The sequence below is a fragment of the Microtus oregoni genome, unplaced genomic scaffold, assembly GCF_018167655.1.
Source record: "Microtus oregoni isolate MIOR12 unplaced genomic scaffold, Mior012 000037F_ref0000500, whole genome shotgun sequence".
Classification (NCBI taxonomy): Eukaryota; Metazoa; Chordata; class Mammalia; order Rodentia; family Cricetidae; genus Microtus; species Microtus oregoni.
The window spans coordinates 2,429,387-2,455,296 of record NW_024543096.1 but is presented as its reverse complement, the minus strand read 5'-3'; the positions used below and the strand labels follow the sequence as shown (position 1 = coordinate 2,455,296).

Sequence of the window (25,910 nt, the reverse complement as noted above, 5' to 3'; positions counted from 1 at the left end):
GGTAGGATATTGAACATAGGCAGTAAGGAATTAATTGATTAAGGTATGTATAGTGTGACTCAAGAAATTATGTCTAATGTTTTACTGCTAGAAATTTGACTTTTAGATATAAATGCATTTCCTTTTACAATGGATTTTTTTGGGAGAAGTGATAAGTGGTAGGCTTAATGAAGTAACAGGAGTATTATAGTACCTGATAGTTACTGAACAGGAAAGAGCCTTAAGAATGAAGCAGGGTCATCATTACTTCAAGGCGGGGCTTCTCTACGTAATTAGGTCCCTTCTTAGAGAAGTAAAAGCTCTTAGGTGACTAGTTTAAAGGCCATCTGAGAAAGTCTTAGGTCAAGCATTGTCAAAGTTCATTGAGTCAGGTTCAGCACTGAACCAGCAAAATTGTGAGAGAAATAGAAAAGGATTTTATGCTTCTGGGTAGGACAACAAATTAGAAGTAAACATAAGGCCTTGTTGTGATGAGGAGAGCAGGCTGGCTTTTCATCCTGCTTGGCTCCCGCATGGCTAGCTTTACACCCGAAATAACAACATATAAATTGTATTCATTTAAACTCTGCCTGGCCCATTAGTTTCAGCCTCTTATAGGCTAATTCTCACATCTGACTTTAACCCATATGTGTAGCACCACGAGGTGGTGGCTCACCAGGAAAGATTCAGCATGTCTGACCTGGCCTCACTTCCCTTCTTCCCAGCATTTTGTTCTGTTTACTCCACCCACCTATGTTCTGAGCTATCAGGCCAAGCAGTTTTCTTTATTAATTAATCAATGAAACAGTGGATAGAAGACCCACCTACATCATTGCCTGAGGAAAACAGAAATAATGAAAATAGAGGCATCTATTTCTTTTACTATAAATACCATAACTGTATCAATTTATGAGATCATCCCATAAGTATTAATTTTTGTTGTTGTTGTTGTTGTTGTTTTAAGGGAGAGCTTATTTTTGTTGCTTTGGTTGTAAGCCTCTATGGCTGATCTGTCTCTCAAGCCTTGAGTGTGTTTATTTTTTAAAAATTATACATAAAATGCTTGTGTTTTTTTCATGTTTTAATTTAAGTATGCTTTTATTAGAATTATATGTATATATTTGAAAAAATATATATGTGTATGTATTTTTGTGTGTATATCTATAACTTATATATAATTTATTTTTGTTTTAAGTCTGAAGGATTGAACAGGCCAATGAGTATTCTCATCATTGAGGCATTTTATGGAGGCTCCCATCAACAGCTGGTAGACCTGCTCCAGGAAGAATTAGACAGTTGTGTCCTCCACACCCTTCCTGCAAAGAAATGGCATTGGAGAGCACGGACAGCAGCCTTGTCCTTCTCACAGAGTATTCCCAGCAGCGAGCACTACAGGTAATGGGGCTCTATTTTGCTTTTTAAGTACTATCAGGGTGTTTTTTCATGTCTTCTAGAATTTCTCTGACTGTAGACTTAGAAGATAGAAAAAACTTTATAAAACACAGAAAATTTTGAGAAGAAAGTAGTGATTACATTTTTGGGGGAGAGCATGAAATGTGGAATACCTTGGAGGTATCTTTATTTTCGTTTTCTTTTTTGTACATGTGTACAGTATGTTGTGGTTATACTCTCCTCTTCCTATTACCCTGTCTCTTACATTTTTCTTGATTGTTAAATAGTGGAAAGCTATCTGAAAGTGGCATCTGTATCTTGTGTTCTTACTATGCTGGACTCCTGTCTATAGGATTATATTGGTTTAGTTTTGGTGACAAGTGCCTGGGTGATATGAACGGAGCTGAGCAGATAGGTTGTTGTAGAAAGGGACTTTCTATTTTTTATGAAATGAGTTAGTCACTTATTGAAGGATCAGACATCTCTTTTTTTCTTGGAATGTGCCCTAGACTAACATCAAGGAAATTTCATTCATGTTTCTTTTGTAGTGTTGTGACAGAATCGACGTTATTATTGTGATTTAAAGTCTTGTTTTCACCCCCACACATGCTTGACATTTTGTTTGTTGATCTGTGTGAGCTAACGTGGCAAAGACTGATTGTTGCTGCTTATTAGCCTTTCTTCCTTATCAACAGAATCACACTCTTATTTGGGATGGCTAAACATCAAGCAGGCTCAAGGAATAGAGCATTTTTTACCCAAAGTTTTCATGATGATCTCAATCTCTTTTGTCTACTTTCCTGATTGTTTTTTGCAGTTAGGGTTGATCAGTTCCTGTATCATAATTAGTGTGGGGACAATAGAGGGTTAGGTTAGAGCAGTACAATTAAAGTACATAATGTAAATTGGAGAAAATGTCATAATGGAGACTATTCAATTAAGATACGCAAATGACAGGGGCTGGAGAGATGGCTTAGTGGGTAAAAGCACTGGCTGCTCTTCCAGAGGACCTGGATTCAGTTTCCATTACCCACACATTCACACAGACATACATGCAGGCAAAACACATAAAATAATTTAATAAAATAAAAATTTTATAATAGAAAAAAGATATGCTAATGTCTACAAAATATAACATAGATTCAACTGAAAGGGACAGCTAGTGTTCTTCCCTCTCTTTCCTTTCCTCTTCTCGTTTCTCTGAAAGGGTATTGAAATCGCTCACTGTAATTGTGGTTTTGTCTATTTTTTTCAAAACTATTATTCATTTAGCTTTTTGTTTACTTTTATGTTGAAACATGAACATAGCACCTACTAATATGGTAGCATAATGTTTGATAAATGACTCATGTGCTGTTGTATTAGTTATTTTTCTACTCACTGTGATCAGTTGCATGGCAGAAAGCAGTGTCAGAAAGGAAGAGTTAATCCAGTTTCAGAGAAGAACAGACCAACATGGCATAACATAGTAGCTGGATTTGTGGTTGGGACCCTGGCACTAAACAGGAATCAGAGATGGGGCATCCCCAGTTCTATTCTAGCTTTCTATTCTCATTGGATAATACCACCTTATTTAGGATGAGTCTTCCTTCCTTCCTTCCCTCCTTCCCTCCTTCCCTCCTTCCCTCCCTCCCTCCCTCCCTCCCTTCTTTCCTTCCTTTCTGCTTTCTTAAGTGTTTTTATTCTACTTATAGCCACAAGATTTAGGAACTAAATGGCTGAAATTCTCCATTTTTACTCTTGAGATAAAAACTGAAAACTATGAATGTTCATTCTTTTTATTTTGATGCCATAAATTGTTCACAACAAAATAAGAAAACTATTCTGGAATGGAAAAGAAAAGCAGGTAGATTAATTAGTAAATAATATAATTAGCTGTTACTTTGCAAACAAATTAATAAACAATTGAAATTAGGAGAAATAAATTTATCATTCTTTGTTATGAATCAGTATTTTAAACCCTATGTTTTGATGATTGAATGATAATTTCTACAATGCAGACTGCTCAAATGTTACTTCACTCATAGAAACATTACCTTAATCTCTTAATATTATCACAGTAGTATAGGGCTATTGCCTGGCTATTTTCTTTTCTTCTTAATGCAGGTTTATTGATGTTATATTTTGAGCTATCGTTGTTATTTGATGTAAATCTTTAGCAATAAAAAGCATGCACTTTCAAAAAGCCACAATGTGTATTTAGAAGAACAGTATTTCTATTGTTTTCACAATTTTCTACTTCAGTCTTTTATTATTCACTAATCAGATCTTCTCATATCTGTTCTGACAATAATGAGATTTGAGGGATAAATGAAAGCATACCAAAGAATCCCATTATATTATACCAGAGAGAAGTTTTCTTCATGATAAAGGGGTTTGTCGGTTCCTAAAGATATGTGACTTGCTTGAGTTGATGGGAAAATTGTTTAGTTTATTGCAATACTGCATGATAAGCAGTATTTAAGGAAAACAACAATATTCTGTTCTGTTGTTGAAGAATTAATTTCTAGGAAAAATGATGAAAATGTAGAAAATCTATAATGTCATTTAAAATCTATTTAATCCAACAAAGTTGGCAATGAAAATTATGTCATGATCTTTAAATTACATTAGATATATCTCTCTGTTTAAACCTTTCCCATTTCAGTGTGATAGAAACATTAGAGTACTTTATTCTTGATTCGATATTAGGGCCCATAGTTCTCCTACATTACAGCACCCTAACAGAACCTCTTCTTCTGAGAGCTTTCTCTATCCACTTATAAGACTTAGCAGAGTGCGGAAAGCCACATGACATTACTGCTCGTCATTTTTGGTATAAAGTGGTAAAAGAATGAGACACTCGAAGGGCATTCTGGGGATTATTGTGGCCGAATTTGTTTCCTAGCCATGATCCTTAGATCTTTCTTATTCCCTGGCCTGCTTCCTTTTGGTGATATATGCAGGTTGTTTGCTTCCATGGGCAGCTGCTCTACATGTATACAGAAAGCTCGGAATAGAATTACATTTTCCTTTCAGATGAACTGTTTGTGAAGTATTCACAGGAACGAGCTTATGAACAGACATTCCTGAACAGCCTTTTCATTAGAGCACCTGGAAGCATAATTGTCATTAACTCAGGTATCAAAAGGGAAAACGTCAAACATACCCCAAAGTAGAACTGATTGTAAAGAACTCTTCTGTGTCATGGTTTGAGTTGCATCCACATCCATACCACATTTTAAAGTTTTAGTTTTATTTTGTACCTGTTTTTAGTATACAGGGTCTTTCAAACCTTGTGGTTGAAGAAAGAATCTCTCTTGCTCGTACTTAGATGTAAACTGGAAATGAAACAATAGCAACAATGGAAAATAGTGAAATTTAAAGTCTGTAGATGAACAGAAAGTAGTTGCTTGAAGTACTGCAATGGATAGACTGCAGGCACATGAAAGGCACACATTTTTGAAATTAAAAATATATACCATGGGTTGATAAAAATGAGAAAATCTGTCTTAGTTAGGATTTCTGTAGCTGTAATGAAGCACCATGACCAAAAAGCAAGTTGAGGGTGAAAGGTTGTTTTTTTTTTTTTTCCATTTTTTTATTGAGAAAAGGAGAAAGAAAAAAAAAAGTTTCCACCTCCTCCCAGCCTCCCATTTCCCTCCCCTTCCTCCCACCCTTCCCACCCTTCTCCCCCTCCCCCCACTCCTCTCCCCATCCCTCTCCAGTCCAAAGAGCAGTCAGGGTTCCCTGCCCAGCTGTACTGTGACTGAAAAAGCATGGGATAAAACTGGACTCTCTGAGCATGGCGAACAATGAGGGCTGATGAGAAGCCAAGGACAATGGCAAGGGGTTTTGAACCTACGTAATGTGCTGGCTTTGTGAGAGCCTAGCCAGTTTGGATGTTCACCTTCCTAGAAATGGATGGAGAGGGGAGGACCGAGGGTGAAAGGTTTTATTCAGCTTACACTTCCACATTGCAGTTTATCACTTAAGGAAGTCAGGCAGGAACCCAAGCAGGACAGGATCCTGGCAGGAGCTAATACAGAGGCCATGGAAAGGAGCTGCTTACTGGCTTGCTTGCCCTGGCTTGCTCACTTTGCATTCTTATAGAACCCAGGACAGTGGCCCAGGGATGGTGAGTGGCACCACACACCATTGGCTGGGCCCTCACCCATTGATAGTAATTGTGAAAATGCCTTAGGACTGCTTCTCATGGAGGCATTTCCTCCTCAACTGAGGCTCCTTCTTCTGATGGCTCTAACTTGTGTCATGTTGATGCACAAAATCAGACAGTACAATCCATGAGTGCTTTTTATACATTTGAAAATAGGCAAAATGGGCGATTCTTAGAAAGCATAACCTACAAAACTGTACTCATTGTAGAGCTGACCATATGACTGAGGCAGTGTCCTGAAATAAGATATATTTACTGCACTTTTGTCCCTCTGCCTCTTATCAAATAAACATTTGGTGAGTTTAGGCATCTTCTCTTCAGGTTTTCTGCCTAGTGATACAGATTGTAAATGTTAATACATGTTATGATTACGATATGTTACCACCACATGAGTATTATTTTATTTTTTTTTGAAATTTTTATGTTTACATATGTATAATGTGTACCTGTGTGTACAAATTTCTGTATGAAGGTGCTCATGTGGGACAACAGCCATGTAGAGGACAACCGTGAGTGCCACTTCTTGCCTTCAACCTTGTGTGAGGGAGGGTTTCTGTTGTTTCTCTTCTGCTGTGTACAGTAGGCTAACTGATCATTGAGCCTCCAGGGCATTTTACACTCTCTGCCTCCTTTCTTACTGTCTGGGTTTGCAGACACATTCCAATGTATCTGGCATTTTTTCATGGTTCAGGGAATTGAACTCAGGCTGTCAAAATTGTGTTGTAAGTGCTTTACCTGCAGACCCCTCTCCCTGTTTACACATGAGCTTTTTAAAATGTCTCTAGTGGATAGGAGATGTAATGAGGAATTTTTTTCTAAAAATACAACGAGAGACTGCATTTTGCACGTTCTTTATTCATAGAGTAGATGATGGCACACAAAAATACTATTCGTTTAGAGTCCTAATAACACTTTTCCAGAATTATCCTCAGTCATATACACTGTGAAGTTCTCTGATGTAGTTGGCTAGAGGCAGTAGTATTCTGTTTGTGGCCAGTTCACTGACCTTATAGTTTGTATAAACTTCTTTTGGGGAGAAGACTGGATGATGTCTGATATTGTATAAATAATTTTGTTATTAGGCTGGATGGAACATCCTATAATTTCACCAGTGTTTGATCCATATAGACAAGAACTAAGTGAGAGATTCCTCATCCCTTGCTTTGTTGACCAGCTTTCCTCTCCTAACAGTCTTAGGCATTTTCTTTCGTCTTATCTTCATAACTCCTTTATCTATTTTATCTACCCTGCACACACTCTAGCTTTCTAGATTTTGGTGGTGCTTAAGGCATCCTGAAGAAAGTTTTATCTCCTTCAGGTCTTTTCTGATTCTTCTAAGTACTAGGACTTTATGTTGAAAATGTTGCTGACTACATAATAATACAGAAACAGAATACTCCTAAAACCAAATAATCATTCAGTCTGTGCATGTGTGGTCTCTCTCTTTCTCTCTTGCTCTCTCTTTATCTTCTTTTCTCTCCGTGTTTCTCCCTCTCTCTCTAACACACACATATGCATGCACCCATGTGCACAGAGCCCTACACACCCTACCTATTTAGCGTCTTTACAGAGTTAGAACTTACCCTGTCCTCTGTCCTACAGTGTGGCCTCCAGGGTTTATCTTTTCACTTGTCTTTGTTTTTATTGTCAGTTCTCTCAAGAAGTAAGATAGTCTGTTCAGAGAAAGTTTTCTTGTTCTATGTTTGTAATTTGTTCTGCCTGAATTCTGTAAGTTAAAACATAGTTTATATAGTTCATAGTATATATATACCGTGAATCCACCACTTCTAAGGAGTTAAAACACTGCAGTGAAATTTTAACTATGTTTTTAATATCCTTTCTTGCTTATTTTAAAACAAAATAAGGTATCACAGGCAAGATTCAACACCCTCCCCCCAGTTGATGGTTCAAATGGATGTAAGATGTTATTTCTAACAGACTGTGCCTTAGAGACCTCTATGGTAAATCCACTGTATAAATCTTTGAAACCTGAAATTTATATCTAAAACTGAAACTAGGTATTTAATGTACCTTTACGGAGAGGAGAAAAATCATTGTTTTTAATGAATTGAATGAAAAAAGTAAAAAAAGAAAAGATCTTCTAATGAATGCAAAATATATAATAATTTTCCTTTATAAATAATCACTTTTTTGCACAGTATTGAAGCTTTTAGAGCAACTTTAGGATACTTCTTTCTAGTCAAGCATTTTCTTGCACATTGAATGTCTTTATCATGGTTAGTCTTCGTTTTTTTGTTTTTTGTTTTTTTTTTGTTTTTCGAGACAGGGTTTCTCTGTGGTTTTGGAGCCTGTCCTGGAACTAGCTCTTGTAGACCAGGCTGGTCTTGAACTCACAGAGATCCGCCTGCCTCTGCCTCCCTAGTGCTGGGATTAAAGGCGTGCGCCACCACCGCCCGGCATGGTTAGTCTTAATACCATTGAAAAAATCATTTAGGAAATAAAAGACTTTAATTCTACTTGTATTGTCAACTTTTATTTATTAGAGAAAGCCTTTCTTATTTCCCCCCTTAATCTTATGCTATATTTTTTTAAACTACTCAAAGCTTTTTTTTTTAACTGAAGAAAAAAATTTCTGCCTCCTCCCAGCCTCCCATTTCCCTCCCCCTCCTCCCATCCCTCTCCCCCTCCCCCACTCCTCTCCCCCTCCCTCTCCAGTCCGAAGAGCAGTCAGGAACCCTGACTGACTGAGAAAGCCTTTCTTGCTCTTAACTAAGGTCTTAGTCAAAGAAAGTGTATTTTCATTTTTGTCAAAGAGTTTCCTCAGGTTTGGGTCTGAATCTGTGGAGTACTCTGAAGCCATGCTACAGACCTGTTCTTTCTCCATCTACCCCACTTCCTTAGGTTTTATCTTTAATTTGTATGGGTTTGTGTAAGTATATACATACTGTGCCTATGCGGGTACCTGTGGAGGAGAAGAGGACATCAGATCTACTGGAGGTGGAATTACAGGGGCTTGTGAGCCTCCTGTGTAGGACCTGGGGATAGAATTCAGGTCCTCTGGAAGAGCAATAATCACTTTTACTAATAAACCACCTCTCCAGCTCCTTGCTTTCTTTTCTTCTTAAGCCTTCCTATTTATTAAATCTTCATTTTCTTGGAATCAGTTTTGGTTTACTGGACTCCTTTGGGCGTATTGACTAGTTATATGCCTCTGTGGTTCATTTGTGGATATGCAGTCACGTGAGGGAACCTTCTGGTCTTCTGAGATACTGGCCCATTAAGAGAGCTGCAAGGGGAAGATGTGAACTGAGTTAGGGTCACTACTTACTCAAACTATATATACATATTCTTTCATACTTTAATATTTCTAAAATAGTCATGCATTTTTGTGTATTTTTTCTGTAAAGTCTCTCATGTTTTCAGTATTTTGTCATACTTCTGATGAAAAATTAATATTTTACTTCTTTAGGAGAAAGTTAATGTACAGTTGAGAAAGAATTGATAAGGACTGTGTACAATTTATTGTGGCTCTCTTGTAGTTACTTACATTATTCTTTTCCCCCCTTAGCATTCATTTTAACAGTGTGAATGCTAGAGCTGGTAGCATAAAGGCAAATTTGAAACATGCATCTACTGTGTCAGTCTGTAGTCCTGATGTAAGGAAAGCTTAGTACCTATTCATTTGTTAATTTGAGTATATACTTGATTAAACAATCCCTTTTTGAAAACCACCAGTGTCTTTCCATTGTATATGTAAACCCAACAACCAGGAAGAATTGTACCTTTGGCCTACGACCTAGTCCCTGTCAGCATCCTTAGCCTTACCTCCCAGTTTCCTCACACCCCTAACTTGCAATAGCAGCCCTGGCCTTGTTTATTTGTAGCAGTGTCAGGGATCCTGATCCTGTTGTTGGACCTTTGATCATCCAGCAACACAAGAATATCCCTCTCCCATATCCTCGTTTCTCCTCTTACCTTCTCCTTCCCTTTTCTCAGATCCCAGCAAAGTTTTACCTTGTCAGACAATCTTTCCTTAGCATTGTATCTGAAGTGAAATTTTTATTTCAGCCCCTTCTCTACTGTGTAAAATGATTTTATATGATTTAGGATTATTTTGATGGCTTTACTAATTTTCTATCCCCGTTTTTTTTGGAGTTTTATTATGATAAAGACCATATCTGTTATGTTGACCATCTTACCCATAGTAACACAAACATACTGTCTATCAGGCTAAATACTTGTGTAGTAAATGTGACTCGATCAAGGACTGAATCGAGTTTGAAATAGAGAGTATGGTTGCTGTTGGTGTTCTAAAAACTTTTTTGTGTTTATGTTTTATTTTTTCTCTCTCTCCCTACTTTTCTTTTTCTGCTGTAACTGCCAGTATTCCATATTTGATCCATGTCTTAGAGACATGTAGTGCTTAGAGACATTGAGTAGTCCATGTTAATTGAGTTTTATGGGGTTAGTAAAGAATTTCATATGTAGTTACTCACTTATTTTCATGGGGTATATTACTCATACTATGAAAATAACTCATCTGTTAGATCCATTTTATAAATAAAATATAATTTCTTCTAATTTCTTATCTACAATTAAACATTTCTAGAAAAATACTTTTAGCTCAAGTAACTTTCTAGCATTTGGTTGAGTGTGATACTTTACAGAATATACGATTGTATTTTTAAAGATTGTGGTTTTAGCCATGGCCACCCATGAACAGTGGACTTTTATGTTGTAAGAGAGTATTCAGATATCAAGAGATTATTTTGTCTGAAAATTGCTATTGTATTACTTCTCTCAGGCCTTTGTATTATAGCATCTGATTTAGCATCTGTGAAATAATAAACATTTAAATGATCTTTAATGACATATTTTTTAAAATTCAAAACATTGTTTGTATGTGTGTTTGAGTTTTATGCACATGTGTGTGCTGTTGTCTGTGCATGCCACAAGTATGTAGAGATTAGAAAACTAGCATTTGAGAGTTGGCTTTCACCTTCCAGGGGGGCTTGGGTATTGAACTCAGATTAGCAGGAATGCAGAGAAGTGCTTTTTCCTGCTGAATCATTTTGCCTGCCAGTATTTTCACTTGTGTATCTACAAAAAAAGTTACCTTAGTGTAGTAGGAGATCACTTGTTTGTTTCTCGGCCGCCCAGACTCCTAAATAACCACACAGAAACTGTATTAATTAGATCACTGCTTGGCCTATTAGCTCTAATTTCTTATTGGCTAGCTTTTACATCTTAACTTAACCCATTTCCATTATTTTATATTTTACCATGAGACTCATGGCCTTCCTGCAAAGTTTTGTCCTGTCTGTCAATGGCGGTAGCTCCATGGCTTCTCTCTGACTCCACCTCCTTTCTTCCAATATTTAGTTTAGTTTTCCTCTTGCTTTTCTCTACCATACCACAGGCCCAAGACAGTTTCTTTACTACTAACCACTGGTACTCACAGCACACAGAGGGGAGTCCCACATCACCTTAGGAGTTCTGTAGTATTGTAAGGGAATAGTAGTCACAGGTTTTAATCTAGTATATGTTTTGTTTATCTGAAATGTACAACATTGTGGAAGCCAATAGCTTTGGGGTACTGGCCCTTTGGGCATTGTCTGAGGGGCTATATGTGTGTACTGATAAGCAGAGAGAAGCAGCGTGCTCACTGTCTGGGAAGTCGAAGCAGATGCTTGTGCAGTTGTTCACATTCTTCCAGGGCAGAGTGGTGGGACATGGTGGCTTCCACCTGGCCCAGTATTCTGTGAGTCTCTGTTTCCCCTTTGAATCTCATTTTCTTTATATCCTCATAGTAAAGACAATTTGTAGCTCTCGCAATACATATCACATTAGTACAATATTTTACAGTTCATAATGGTAGAAAAATTATAATTATGAAGAAGCAATAAAAATAATTTTATAGTTGGGAGTCACAATGTCTGGAAGAATTGTATTAAAGGGCTGTAACATTAGAAAGGAAGCTAAAGACAGGTGGAGATGAAGTTAAAGAATGTCATATATATATATAGTGCTCATTTGACACATCTAAAGTTTCTAAAACAATGGATAGCATTAATCTCTGGCTTTTCAATTGCCTATTTTCCAATATGAATAAGAGAGGTGAAATGGAATAAATACTTTAGTGAGAAGATGGTGTTTAGATAGTGCTTGTCCCATAGCCCTAGTGCATTATTCTATTTGTTCTTTAACAACAGGTGGTTGAAAGTTGTCATAATTGAGAGGTAATAAAGATAGAGAGAATATTATTTGTCGATTCATGTTTTTCTTTGTCCTGGCAGTTATGATGACCAATTTTGAATTTAGCCAAGTTGTAGGCGTTTTTACAATGAGTAATAATAGTAAAAACAGTACTCAATTACACACTTCTGTATTTAGGAAAGTAAATTAAGAGTATCTCATTTTTCCAGATAGTTATGTTGAACCACCTATTTTATAAGCGACATTGCTGATCACCACTGAAAGGAAAGTGTGGAAGATGGTGAAGTGTACAAGGAAAGGAAAGCCAGGTAGTTCTACCATGGAGCCAAAGCTTTAGTGGCACCTGGTGCCTTTTTAAAAGAAAAATAGCATATTAGAAATATGATAAAATAAATGATTTCTAACCTCTATTACTTCCCTTATTCTTTAAGATTCAGAAAAAATACTTATGGGCGTATTTGAACATAAAGAAATTTCTCACATTAATTTTAGATAAATAGAACAATAGTCTAATTGCCAAAATATTAGAATATTGAAATAAGTGTTCTAACATACTTTCTTGGAATTAATATATGTTTTGACAAATAGACTTGGAGTTTCTTCTTTTATTCCCAAGCGAATTTGTAAATAGAATAGAATTTGGACATTTGGTCACTTGTGTCATATTCTATCATATTGGCACATATTATTTAGCCTAAATGTATCACTTTACTTTATTGTAACTCTCAAATTAATTTCTAATTCACAACAAAATTGTTTGAATATATGTTGTATAGTGTAACATTTTGCTAACTTACACATTATGGGATAACTCAAGCTAACTCACATATCTGTCACTTAATGAGTTCTAAAATTTTTTTCGATGAAAAGGTTAAAAGTTTGCTTTCACATTTTGATTTTAATAGTGCATTGTTAAATGTGAACACCATTCAATGCAATAAACAGCTAAAAGCAAATATTTCAGTATAATTGAAACTTTGTATTTGGGCATGTGTGTTCCTGTGCAAGTATATGTAAATGTGCATATGGTGTGTGTGTGTGTGTGTGTGTGTGTGTGTGTGTTTGTGTGTGTGTGTGTACGTGCATGCATGGGTGGAGGTGTGTGTGTGTACACTTAGGTAAACTTGAAATAAGCTGACAGTCTTGTTCCATCCAGGCTCTGAATAGCTTGTTCCTATGCTAGTTTACACTGAGTTCTGTGCATTCCATTTTTAGCTCTACACATTGAATTATATATCTCTAAAATCTTCAAGTCTCAAAAAGTAATATAATGCCAGCATTACTTGAATAAAACCCAAGTAATTTCTTACACTCATAGAATACTTTAAAGCTTAAAATTTTATATTTACTAGAAAGTACTGAGCAAATAACATGACTTTATCATGCATTGTACAAAGTATAAGGCATTCTACAAGGGTATAGGTATTATCTATGCAGTGGTTGCTCTGTACCTGCTCTTTGCCCACAGAGAACGAGAGGTTTTATTTGAGGAATGATTACTTGATGTTCATGTATTACCTTACTTAGTGTATTTAATGCTTTGTATTCACATAGTTTGTAATGTGTCCCTTTTTAAAGAGTGTGCTGTGTTATATGAATGGTGCATATCCAGTGGGGTAGTGAAAGCTGCTCTGTTAGTTACCACAGGAGAGTTACAACTCTGCCCATAGGAGGGCACCGAGCTTAGTATATGTTTTTAGGTGCCCTGCAGTCATTTATAATATGCAACCAGGGATTAGAATACTGATTTGTTAAAATTTGTTACTCAGTGCTGTCCAGGCTTAATATTAATAACACCATATATGTTATTATGTTTTATCTTTATAAGTTCACTATTGTAAGTATAAATATAACTCAATAATATTTAGCTTTGTTTTCTGAATTTTTCTTTTGTTTTGTAAATATATATATATATATTAAACATTCTGTCCACAAAAATTTATCAAAGTGACTAGATATTCTTATTAATTAAGAAAGTTCTAATTAGAATAATTTTTTATTAATGTTGTTTCCTTGTTAGTAAATAAGAGCACAGTAATATTGTCATATATTTATGTTTTCACTGTTTGAGTGACTTAAATATTCAGATAGAATTTGGTTTTGAAGTATTTGGTTATGCTTTGGCCAATAGGTCGGTTGGGGGAAAGATGGTAATTTTATGTGCATTTAATTCTCAGTTCCAGTTCACGTGTTACATATTTGATCTTCTATTATCTGTTTTCCTATGTGTATATTTCTAGTTGTAATGCCGTGAATTTTCTTTGAATGACTGCATGAGAGACTACTGTGTTAAGTCCATTTCAATGGAATTATTTGGAGTCACATAGTTTGTTTATTTCCAAAGAATAAATGCATAGTCACTATTAAGTGAAATTTGATTCTTCATTCAAAAACATAACTTTTCCATATCATAAAAGTTAATTTTAAGAAGTATTACATGTTGCTCATCTGTGGGTTTTTAAAGAATACTTACAATGTCTTTAATAGCTTTTTTTTGGCAAACTTTCTCTAATGTGTATGACTAACCCAAAGATGTTTTGTTAGCAGAGCTTATCCTCTCACAGAAGTGGAGGCTTGAAGTCCAACATCAAGTGTCTGTGGGGCCAAACTCCTTACAAAGGCTCCAGGACAGTCCTTCCCTGCCTTTTGCAGCCTCTCCAGTTTTTGATAGCCATTAGGTTGTAGCTGCTTCACTTCAATCTCTATTTCTTGTCGGATGCTTTGTCTTTAGTTCATTAGTACAGCAGCAATAAGCGACTTCATGACAGTCATGGATAATTGACTTCTGAGAGCTAGGAAAAAATGTTACCCATTTGCCTATTAGTATAAAATCTTAACCTGTGCATTCACTCTCTTTCTTTGCTATAATATTCTTTACTATTAATATATTGCATTAAGATGAAATGACAGTGGCTTAGAATTGTAAAATTCTTTTAATCAATCTTATGTCTTTTCACAGTTGGAGAGAGTGAGGTTGAATTGTTGAATTCTAGGGTTGATTTTCTGGGTCCTCTTTGTTTAGAATCAAAATTGGTGAAACAATTTTAATGTTAGCGTATTTAACAGCATTTAGAAGATATCAGCAAAAATCAATGACAGACTAGGAACTCCTACTGAAAGAATTTGAAATAACTTCAGTGCAAATGTAAGGAATGACTAATTAGTCTGTAATAATGCTCTCTTGCCCCTGAATGCATGTGGAAAGAAAGAAACTCAACTATGAAGGTAAACATATGCCGTCTATCTTTGTTAAAATTTGTTAAGGATGATCTGAGGAGGAAAAACTCATTCAAAAGAAAATATAAGCAAAACTCATACAATTGTATATTATAGTTTGCCCTTAACCTGGAAATATGTAATTTTCATTTTTAATTGACTTGTATTCATATTTTATTTCCCAAGTCAGTTCACCTCATTGCTTCCTCCTTTAGATGTTGGTTTATCTTTCTTGTCAAAGAGGAGCAGTCTCTACAATAACAGTTTCTGAGAACCTTAACTTGCAGCTTCTCAGTGCCTGAGTTTTATGTTTTCCGATTAAGCAGGTGTATCTGGAGCTTTCAGCGCTCCAGTGATGATATCCCAGCATGATATCCATATTTCAGATTTCCCATAGGAGGATTGCGGTTTTATGTTTCTACTAAAGTCTCTGATGCTTTCCCAAAGACAACATGATACATGAGGTACTTTAGTATTTCTTTTAGCTTTGTTTTTAAGACTTTGTTGAGGCTTCAGCTACTGTTGTCTGAGCTTTCTGTTCTGCCCAGTTCCCACAATCTTTAAGTCCCAAAGAAATCACACAGAGGTCTGTATTAGTTATAAACTGATTGACCCATTAGCTCAGGCTTCTTATTAAGTCTTATAACTTATATAGCCCATTATCAGCCATTATTCTTATCTGTGTTAGCCATGTGGCTCAGTACCTTATTCAGCAGGTCAGTCACATCTTACCTCTTGGTCAGGTCAGGACTGCAGATGAATGGGCTCTTCCTTCCCAGAATTCTTCTGTTTTTATTAACCTGCCTCTACTTCCTGTCTGGTTGTCCCACTTATACTTCCTGCCTGGCTACTGGCCAATCAGTGTTTATTTAAAATATAATTGACAGAATACAGACCATTTTCCCATACCACTTCTCCCTCTTTTTTTTTTTTTTTTAAATCAAAGGATAATAACCATAGTCAATTTTTTTTGGGAATGTGGGCATAGTTTTCCAGGGTATTTCCTGCTGGTTAGGGGCACTGATAATCTTCTGGACCCCTAAAGAAAATTTAGAATTATGATCAAGACCTGACTGGAGTATCCTGTGAGTCTTGATCATTTCAGGCAGCATCTTGAATCTATTCTGGATGTAGAACTCTGACATCTGGGCCATAGTTCCTACCAGAGATTTCTCAGGTGGTCTTCCTTGATCAAACCTGATTTTTCTTAACTCAGAATGAATCTACAGCTTCTCATTTCCTGTGGAAACAAAAGCAAATTCTCTTCTCCAAAGTAACATATTTTTTTACTTCAATTTTGAAGTCAAGGTATTTTCAAAATATTTATTTTGGATTAATTCAACAGCATTTATAAGCAAATATCTTTTAGCCGCTGTTGCTCTTTCCTCAGCATTCAAACAATTCAAAGAGAGCATAATAACATACAGTATCTAGACTATTTGTGTATTTTTCATCTTTATGTGGCTTTATATTACCTTTATTTCTTTTATTTTTACTTTTAATTTTTGGCTTTTTGAGACAGGTTCTCTGTGTATTTTTTGCCTCCCTCTGTAGACCAGGCTGTCCTTGAACTCACAGAGATCTACCTGTCTCTGCCTCCCAAGTGCAGGGATTAAAGGCATGTGCTCCCATACCTTGAACTCTCAGAGGTTTGCCTGCCTCTATTTTCCAAGTGCTGGGATTAAAGTTGTGTGCCACCACACCCAACTACTCTCTCTCTTTTTTTTTTTAATTTAAGGACTTTAACCTTTTTCTTTTCTCGCCCAAGCCTGCATATATTTTTTAACACACTGTAAACCATTTAGAGGTTTTCTTTGAATCTCTCTGTACTGTATCTCTCTCTCTCTCTTTCTGACCATATGAGTCTTTATTTTGCTAAGCAATATGAGTAGGATTAAAGCCGTGGCTATGACAGCTGGACCCAGCCCATTCTTTAGCTTTATGAGATTCAGCCTCATGGCAGAGGTTCCGGCTGTAGCCATGTTTATTTCCACAACTCTATGGCATTTTGAGGTCCCTGCCACAACGATAAATGATGTGGTCAGCTACTCATAAACACTATTTAAGTGTTTGGTTGTGGGGCCTCTTAAAAGAGCTGCAAGGTTTTGTAGCTAAAGCTGAGTCAGGAAGCCTCTTTTAAATGAGAGTACTTGCTTGGCTCTAGCAAGCAGAGCACACCTGAGAAAATGCTGCTGTTAATCAGCCGTTCTTAAATCTATTCTTTTCTGTCTAGATTTACTTTCCAAGCTGTCAGGCTATGTGTGGCTACAGTTGTCCATGTGGGTGCCATTTGTGGACTGAGCTTTTTGTCCTGCCCAGTTTCTGCATTTGTTAAGTCCCAAAGAAATCACACAGAGGTCTACATAAGTTATTAACTGATTTGCCTATTATTCTAGTATATGTTGGTATAGGAGGTTCTTCTATTCATGTGTTGCTTTTATTGGTTAATGAATAAAGAAACTGCTTTGTGCCTGATAGCTCAGAACTCAGGTATGCGGAGAAGACAGAAATGAATACTGGGAAGAAGGGCAGAGTGAGAGATGCCATGGATCTCCTGCCTGAGACAGATGCTGGTTAGAATCTTGCTGGCAAGCCAAGTCACGTGGCGATACACAGATTAATAGAAATGGGTTAAATTAAGATGTAAGAATTAGCCAATAAGAAGTTAGAGCTAATTGTCAAGCAGTGTTTTATTGAATACAGTTTCTGTGCGGTTATATCGGGTGTAAGCTAGCTTGGCAGCTGGGACAAACAAGTGGCCCCCTCTCTTTACAACAAGCAACTCAATGTTTTTTCTAGTTTCTAGTAAACCAGTGTCTCAAAGCATCTGAAAATAACTGCAAAGTTTCTACACTGCCTTGCCCATTGCTTTGGTCCTGTACTGCGAATACATGCATGCCTTCTGAGCACATTGATATGTATGCTCTTTTCTATAAGCTGTCCTTATATGTCTAGCCTTTCCTCATGATAAACATAAAAGTGATTACCTTGTAAATTTTTGTTCTGACACAAATTAACAAAAACTAAAAACAAAACAAAAATCACATAAGGAACCCCCCCTTATAATGGGCTGTACATTTCATGTAGCTTTCCTTTGCTTGGGGAGTAAAACAGTTCCAGAACGTCTGAAACTTCTTCTTCCTATTTTATCAACTTGTACCCAATGTATTTTTAAGAATTGTTTTATTTATTATTAGCCATAGATTTATTTTCAAAATAATGAAGTATCTCTGTCAATATGAAAATATTTTGATGGGTTTTTAAGTTTATCATTTATTTCAAAAATTGATATACTATGTACAATATTTTACTAACAGGAACAAATATTTTAATTCGCTAAGAAAAACCACAAGGTTTTTATTTATGGATTTGGTCCGTGTTTATTAAAAGTTGCAAAACAGAATATGTATTTGTTAATATGGGTGGCAAATACTTCTCTGTAAAAATATAGTTCAAGTACTCACTTGCCACTCTTATGCCCTATAATGTAACTAAATTATACAGTTAAAATTGAGCTTCAGCTTTTTTCTATTATGTGTGTGAGTGCAGGTATATATGTGCCACAGGAAACATACAAAGGTTCAAGGACAACTCATAATGGCTAAGCAGGATACTGATCTGTGAGTATAGTAGATTCTAGATAGGAGCTATTTTATTACTATTGTCCTTTAGCAGAATAGTTGTATTTGATTTTTCTGTAGGTCCATAACCTGTGTAGTTTCAGGTTCGTGGCTACCCAAGCAATAAGAATCTCAAGTGCTAGCCTGAGAACTGTCTTTTCTCTGATGACCAAATAAGTTAGTTATTGCCTTTTATTAGAATAAATTTAGAAGGATAGACACATTAGATTATCTCTGCTAGTTCAAAAATAACATCTATCTAAGCTATTTGTCTAGTGTGTCTGATGGAAAAGTCAAGAGAATTACTTAATTATACCTTGTAGGGGATTCACATCTGTTTGCTTTAAAAAAGAGCTAATTGACAGTTTCGAAGACCCCTCAGTCAATGATTATGAATTAGTATGAATATATATTCACATATATCCTAGTGTACATTTTGCATTGTCATTAATTAGCCCTAAGATTTGTGGTAATCTCAGTTTTCCTGTCACTTAAAATGGGATGGCGTTAATATTTCCTATTATTCTGTTGTTACTGTGAAGATGAACATAAACCAAGTTAGAGAAGGTACCTGAGAAGCCTAACAGAGTACCACAGTGCTTGTCTCCTAAGTGCTACAGTATTACACTTCTTTCCCCCCCTCCCTCTGGGCAGCCTGGCTGTCTTCATACTTAGCTGGTAGTACAAGTATGCAGCACCAGTCTCGACTCAGTAATTCTTTGCATTTGCACCACATGCTTTTCTAACAGATTATATCACTTTCCTTCCAGATGAAACTTCAAAGAGGTCAGGAATAGTAGTACTAACAAGGAAGTGAGTTTTGTCCAGTGTCTTCTGTTTTTATCCACAGGGCTCTTTTCTAATTCCTAGACACAAGCATCAGCTTTCATTATTAAAAAAAAAAGCGTTTTATATGTATTTGGGGTTTTTTCTGCATGTATGGCACTATGTGAGTGCCTGGAAGTGGAATTAGTCAGTTGTGAGTGATGCTGTGTGTGTCAGAACTCAAACCGAGGTCCTCTGCAAGAAATAGCAAGTGTTCTAACTAACCACTGTACCACATCTCCTTCCTCAGGTATTCCTGATATGTAAACATCTAACTTCCACCTTCTCTCAATATCCTAGCCATAAGTATTAGGGTTAGAGAGCAAGTGCTTTAGCGAAGTTCCTGGAACTTTCAAGTTTGTATGCAAATGAAATTTAAAAAGCTTTGGAAAGTAATTTAAAATGATAAACATAAAGTTGAATTTTTTATTACTTTTATAATTTTTTAGTAGTCATATTTTCTTTGATGGTAAACTAGAAACTTTTAAAAAACAATCATTTCTAAAAAAGTAAAATCTTTCTGAACTATTTTTTTCTATTCTAGTTGTTTTTGTTACCTTTCTTCAAAGATAGCAGCAAATTCTATGTTGTTCCTAAGTATTTTGTTGAATTTCTAAATGTATATAGTACCTTAGTTTTTGTTGGAGGAATTAATTTTATTAGCATATGGTGGTGAATCTAACATTTCAGGTATTATACTTTAGCATAGTGCTAGATAATCTTTTTAAAAAAGCTGTATAAAAGAAATCTTTCCAGTAATTGTTAGCAATCATATAAAGTTCTGTGACAAAAAGAGATGGAAAGTATTCCTCTCCTGTATCCTATCTGGACGTGAGGACAAGAAATTTTGGCCCAGGTAAAATTTCTCTATAATGTGTGCTCAACGTAGTGTACCTCCATCACTTCCTCCAATGTGAAGGACTTGGACAGGTGTTATTAATAAAAAGTAATAATAAAAACTCTTCTATTTTAAATAAGGATGCTATTCTCCCAGCTTTGAAGCTTGCACATACTCTCTAACTTATCCCAGCTTTCGCTCATCTGGTCTTTAAATGGCTCCTTTCATGTGGTTGGCCCACGAGCCGTGCGTACTGCCGTTCAATCACGCCACTGTACGTTGCCATCATGAGGGTGGTTTGCATGATTTGCATTTCCTGTGCTGTTTGAGCTTCAATGAGCTCCAAGCGCCACGAAGAAGAAACCACTGCCAAATAATGCAGTGATTTTAGTCAAACCAGATGAGCTTGTACCAAAGTCAGGCTACTAAGTCAGTTGGGGGTTGGGAGGTGTTGTCAGGATATCCTGTTAAAAAAGGATACTTCAAGATGTCCACACATGCAAGATGTAAGTTCCTATATAAATCTGTTCCTGCAGTAGAAGCAGGTTACATTCAGTATATTAAGTAAAGTAGTTGAAATAAATAATTATGTGTACGTTATTCTTAGAAAATTTAGTTTTACATTTTAGTATTATGTCATGCTGCCAGTGTAATTTTTTATTGTGACAATAATAGATTTTAGTGATATTAATTTTCTAACCATACAGAATGAAATTTCTTTGGAATTAAATTATATACATTGATTACTTGTCCCCTTGTTCTCCAACAGAAAACGTACATTGTATTAAAACATAATCAATAAAAGCTGTCCAAAAAGTAATAGAAAAATGGCATAGTAACGGGCCTATGAACAGCTACTAATGTGAGGAAGAAAAACGAAATATGCACCAGCTACTAGTCTTCATGAAAAACATAGACAGATGGGGAGACAGACCTATATGGTGCCACAAATAGACGAATATCTTGTAAGGATTTCAAACAAATGTTGAAAGAGCCACAGTAATTTCAAAAGTTGGTTTAAAAGTATCATTTGCTTATAAATATGGGGTATTTATTCTGCTCACCTGAAACCTAACCTTTAAATTGTTATTAAAATATTTTTTCAATATTAAAAACAATGTAGACTAAACCTATACATAGCTCAGAAAAATTAAAATAAGTTTCACTATTAGCAGTGTATATTTTTTTTTAGATGTTTTAGACTTAGATCTAGTGTCTTACAAGAAATATTTCAGTAGAAATCTTGCTAAGTGTTGATTGATAATAGTGTCAAAGATTTCCTATTCTGTGTACAAACAATTGAAGACTAGTTATGCTCATAAAAATAAACCTGACAAACTAGATGTGGATTCTTGTAGTTATTTGATTATATTCTACTGACTAACCAGTACCTGTTGTGCATGTTATACATGTACTGATGAAGCTTTTAAGTGACACATACTTACTGTAGAAGTTAATATAGTATATTAAAAAGGTGTGAAATACATATTACCCAAATGTGGTTTTATATTTTGTATGCATTATGTATAGACCTAAGAACCTATTTTTTGTTTTATTTTTTTGATGGGTGCTGGTCTATTTATGTACAATATTTTGTTAAATTTTATTTATATTTTGTTCAATAATTTTCAGTTTAACATAAACCTAACTTTAATATAGCTTTTATCTAGTTCTTAATTTGGCATATGTATTGTTATTAGGTTATCCTTCCTGGAAATGTTGCTTCAGGCAGTAATATTTTTCAATTTGATCAAAGTGATATTTGCCTTATCTGGCTTTCTCACATCCTCAGCTTGGTGTGGTTATTGATACTGGTTTCAGAGTAATGGCACAAATGTCACGTAGGTATTAAAAATATTGTTCCCGGGTAGGTAAATTAGACTTCAGAACATGTCATCAAAACAAACTGTTTACACCTCTGAGGAACAAAAGGCTTGATTTATGGTGGAGCAAAGTATGAGTGACTGTGGCCTGGGAACATGCATCATTAGGTCTCCCTAAACACAATGATCCAACGAAGAAGCAGTTTGTTGGATTTTTTATAGTAACGGAACAAAGAAAGTTATATAAATCAAGGCATTTAAAATCACATTGTCAGAAACAGATGTGCAGCACCGGGCCCTGCAAAGGAGGCAGTTATAGCAAGATGGGGGAAGCTGTCCTTATTCCTCAGATGCCGTCTGATGACAGTCTTATATTGAGTTGGTGGAAGCTAATGGTCTGCTAAATTAATAAAGGTGTGTTTGTTAGTCACAGTATGTTAGGCAAGTGGCTAAAGCTAACCCAATCAGACCCTGGACCTGTAGCATCCCAACCTTTTCTCATTATTGCTGTTTTAATCATTCAGTCCATCCTTACAGCACGGCTTCTTTTCAGAAATTTACATTTATAGACATTACAGTAAAGTTTAGAGACTTAGTTTTATGTAAATAAATTTGAAAAGAAGTAATATTGGAACACCTTTTCTTTGAGTACTTTTCTTTGTTACTGAAATGGCTGTTCTTGACTGTCAAGTCGACTACATCTGGAGTTCACGAAAACCCAAGCAGCTAGGTACACCTGTGAGGGATTTGTTTTGAATTGAGTTATTTGAAGGGGGAAGACCTACTTTTAATCCAGATCTTTTGAGGTGGGAAGACCCACATTTAATCTGGGCCCAGCTTCTGGTGGCAGCCTATTTAAAGGACATGGAAGAAGGAAGCTTTTTTCTTTGCCTGCTTGCTCTCACTGGCAAGTCCATTCCTTCACTGACATTAGAGCCTGTTTCTTCCAGATTTAGGATGTACTGAAGACCAACTGAGACATCTAGCTTCATGGACTGAGCAACTACTGATTCTTGGCTCTTTTGTTCACAGGCAGTCATTACACAACAGCCTGTAAGCCATTAGGATAAATACCCTATATAAATATTTCTCTATCCATCTATCCATCTACCTGTCTATCTATGCATTTCATAAGTTCTATTCCTATAGAGAACCCTTCATTTTGAAGGAACTATTTTTGAATCCAAAATAAATTTTATTCTTAACTGCTTAATACCATGCGAGAAATGAACACATTTTGCATTAGTTGTCTTTATGAAGCATTTCTACACTGCAATTTGTGCATAAATCATGAACATCACTGGCACACATTTTTCTGACCTCACAACATAAGCTGTACTTCTTTTGCAATCCTAGCAAATGTGTTTATGAAGATTCCAGCAATAATAGTCTAAATAAGAAACAGAAGCTAAAGTTATGAGCCAAACAGATACCTATCAGTTTCCTTGAGTTTAATCTGATTAAAATATGGATCTCAAAAACATTAAATACAATGTCATGTTAGAGAGGCAATGTGTGATAAATATAGTTCATGACAGGAACATGTTATTAGATCAGCATTACTGGTGACTCTGTTATGGAAATTTCCTTCTAATTTAGTTAGGGTTCCCCTATGTTCCACTCAGTGCATCACTGTACTTTTGTCTTTAATATCAAATAGATCATTTTCTGTTGAATGAAAGGCAATTTTCCTACTTCCAAATCTCATAGACTGTATTGTCATCACTAATCAAACAAGTCATACAGGAAACTAGCTATTTATTTCAAATAGGAAAACCAATATGCAACATAAAAATGAATTCATACTGATCATTGCATATTAGGTTCTATAAACATCATACCTAAAACTACCTCACCCTTACCAAGAACAGTCAGTCATCCTTGCCTCCTCCTCCTCCTCCCCCTCCCCCTCCCCCTCCTCCTCCTCCTCCTCCTCCTCCTCCCCCTCCTTTTCTTCTTAAAATATGAAAGACTTCTACTTGGCTAAATCACAGATAATTGAAAGCTACCCAGACTTAAGAATAGTAACTTTTTGATGTAAAACACGTTGAGAATTTCACATCTAAATTTATTACCATCACACCATGTCTACTGTTTACTTTAAAGAAATAGGCATAGAAAATTTGCTAGTGTAACCTGTTTATTTGTAGACAGGTATTTATTTTATTTTTAAATATTAGAAGGCATTTAGAAAAATATTTTTAAAGGCAGAAAAATTATCTGGCAGATTTTCATTAATGAAACATTTTAGCACATGAGAAGGATTTCATTGGAACTCTTAGAACCACTTCCACTAAAAACATGGTTTTCATTTAAAATGTCATCAGTGTGGAACAAAACATCAATTAAATAGTTTATCTTCTCTCTTAAACGAGTAAAAAACAGGAATGAAAGAGAAAGAAGGGACAACTAGTGCATTGTTGATTCTTCTTAAGGAACTGTTACTTACTCTATTGTAAGTTACTTATGGCTGATGGAATACTATTTTTTGCTTCTCTCAGTTGCATCAGATGTGTGTGTGTGTGTTTCCTTTTCTTTGAGACAAAGTTTGTTTGTGTGTGAAACTAACCCTGTAGACTATCCTAGATTTGAACTCACAGAGATTTGTCTATTTCAGCCTCCAGCAAGCTGAGAAATAAAGGCTTGAGTCACTAACACAGCATTATGGCAGATTTTTTTTTTCTTTTTTGGTTCCATTAGATGTTCATATTTTTACAAGGATAAATCCACTGAGCAATATACCTAATTTCATGGTCTCTAAGCAGACACTGACAATTCAAATTCAGTTTTCTAAATAAGAACTTCTTCAGAAATTATTTTTCTTCTTTGTTCATAATTATTCTTAAGCACATGTTAGAAGCAGAATGTGTCTTCATCCCCCATACACTTCCCACAGCAAATTGAATGCAGGTTTTTCTTAGAGGGTTGATCCAGTGAAAACCTGTGTGTAAATTGCAGCAAAAGCATTGAGTTCCTGTTAGAACTTTCTGGGATGTGAATATGAGATAGTAAGTTGCTTTTGTCTCGCTGTGCTCCCTGAGTTCTGGGTGTGGTTCTTTTCTAGTGCATCTGAGGCCATTTCCAACAATTTGTATTAGTATGCTTTTGTTCTGACTATACCTTAGGATGTTACAATCCAGTTTCCTCTCCTGCAGAAGAGCTGGCTCTGTTTCTACTGTTAGGTACCGTTAGGAACATCCAGTGTAACTTAATTGTGTGGTGCATGTGCTGTGCTTTAAGGTATTTAAATTACATTAGAAATTCCAGGTCAGACAAAAATATTGGTACTTTTGTGCTATTATGTGTACAGGTTTATATTAAAAGCATGTGTTTTATAATTAATAGAAATAATTCATGCTAAAAATACCACCAATATCTTATTAGAGAGTTTTAGTATATCCCTTACAATTCATGTGCTGTAACCCTCATAGTAATAACATTCTTGCCACCCACAAACACTGTGTGTACCTGTTTTAGCTTTCATCACTGTGACACAATTTCTGAGAGACTCACTAAGTCTGTAAGGTGGAGCTGCTAATTTGAATTCACAGTCTTCAGCCTTTCATTCTGTGACTAGTTGGGCTTATGCTTTTGGTTGTGTGTTGAAATATTGTTTGTCTTGGTGGGGTACATGACTGTATAGGCTATTCACCTTATAGCAGGCAAAAGGTTAACACCGTGGTGTCTACTATGGCATGCCTCCATTTACCAACTTTTTTCCTTTAAGGTACCAGCATTTCCCATCATATTACATAAGCTCATGACAAAACCTCTAACCCGTGTTTCTTTGGGGTTACCTTTCCAAACTATCACATTACCTAGGTACAGTGTTAGTGAATGTTCCACAGCAGCCGAGTTAGCAGAGACTAATTTAATTCAGCTAA

The 25,910-nt window shown here is 35.8% G+C and overlaps 1 protein-coding gene across 4 annotated transcripts in view; it reads left to right on the top strand.

Annotated features, from left to right (window-relative positions):
• The window catches only part of Gtdc1 (glycosyltransferase like domain containing 1), a 355,136-nt gene that overhangs the window by 117,177 nt on the left and 212,049 nt on the right, over nucleotides 1–25,910 (top strand). For all 4 annotated transcript variants that reach the window (XM_041631624.1, XM_041631626.1, XM_041631623.1 and 1 more), the window contains one exon: nucleotides 1,175–1,374. In XM_041631624.1, the coding sequence (XP_041487558.1) occupies nucleotides 1,175–1,374 (200 nt within the window). The remainder of the gene's footprint in view (nucleotides 1–1,174; nucleotides 1,375–25,910) is intronic.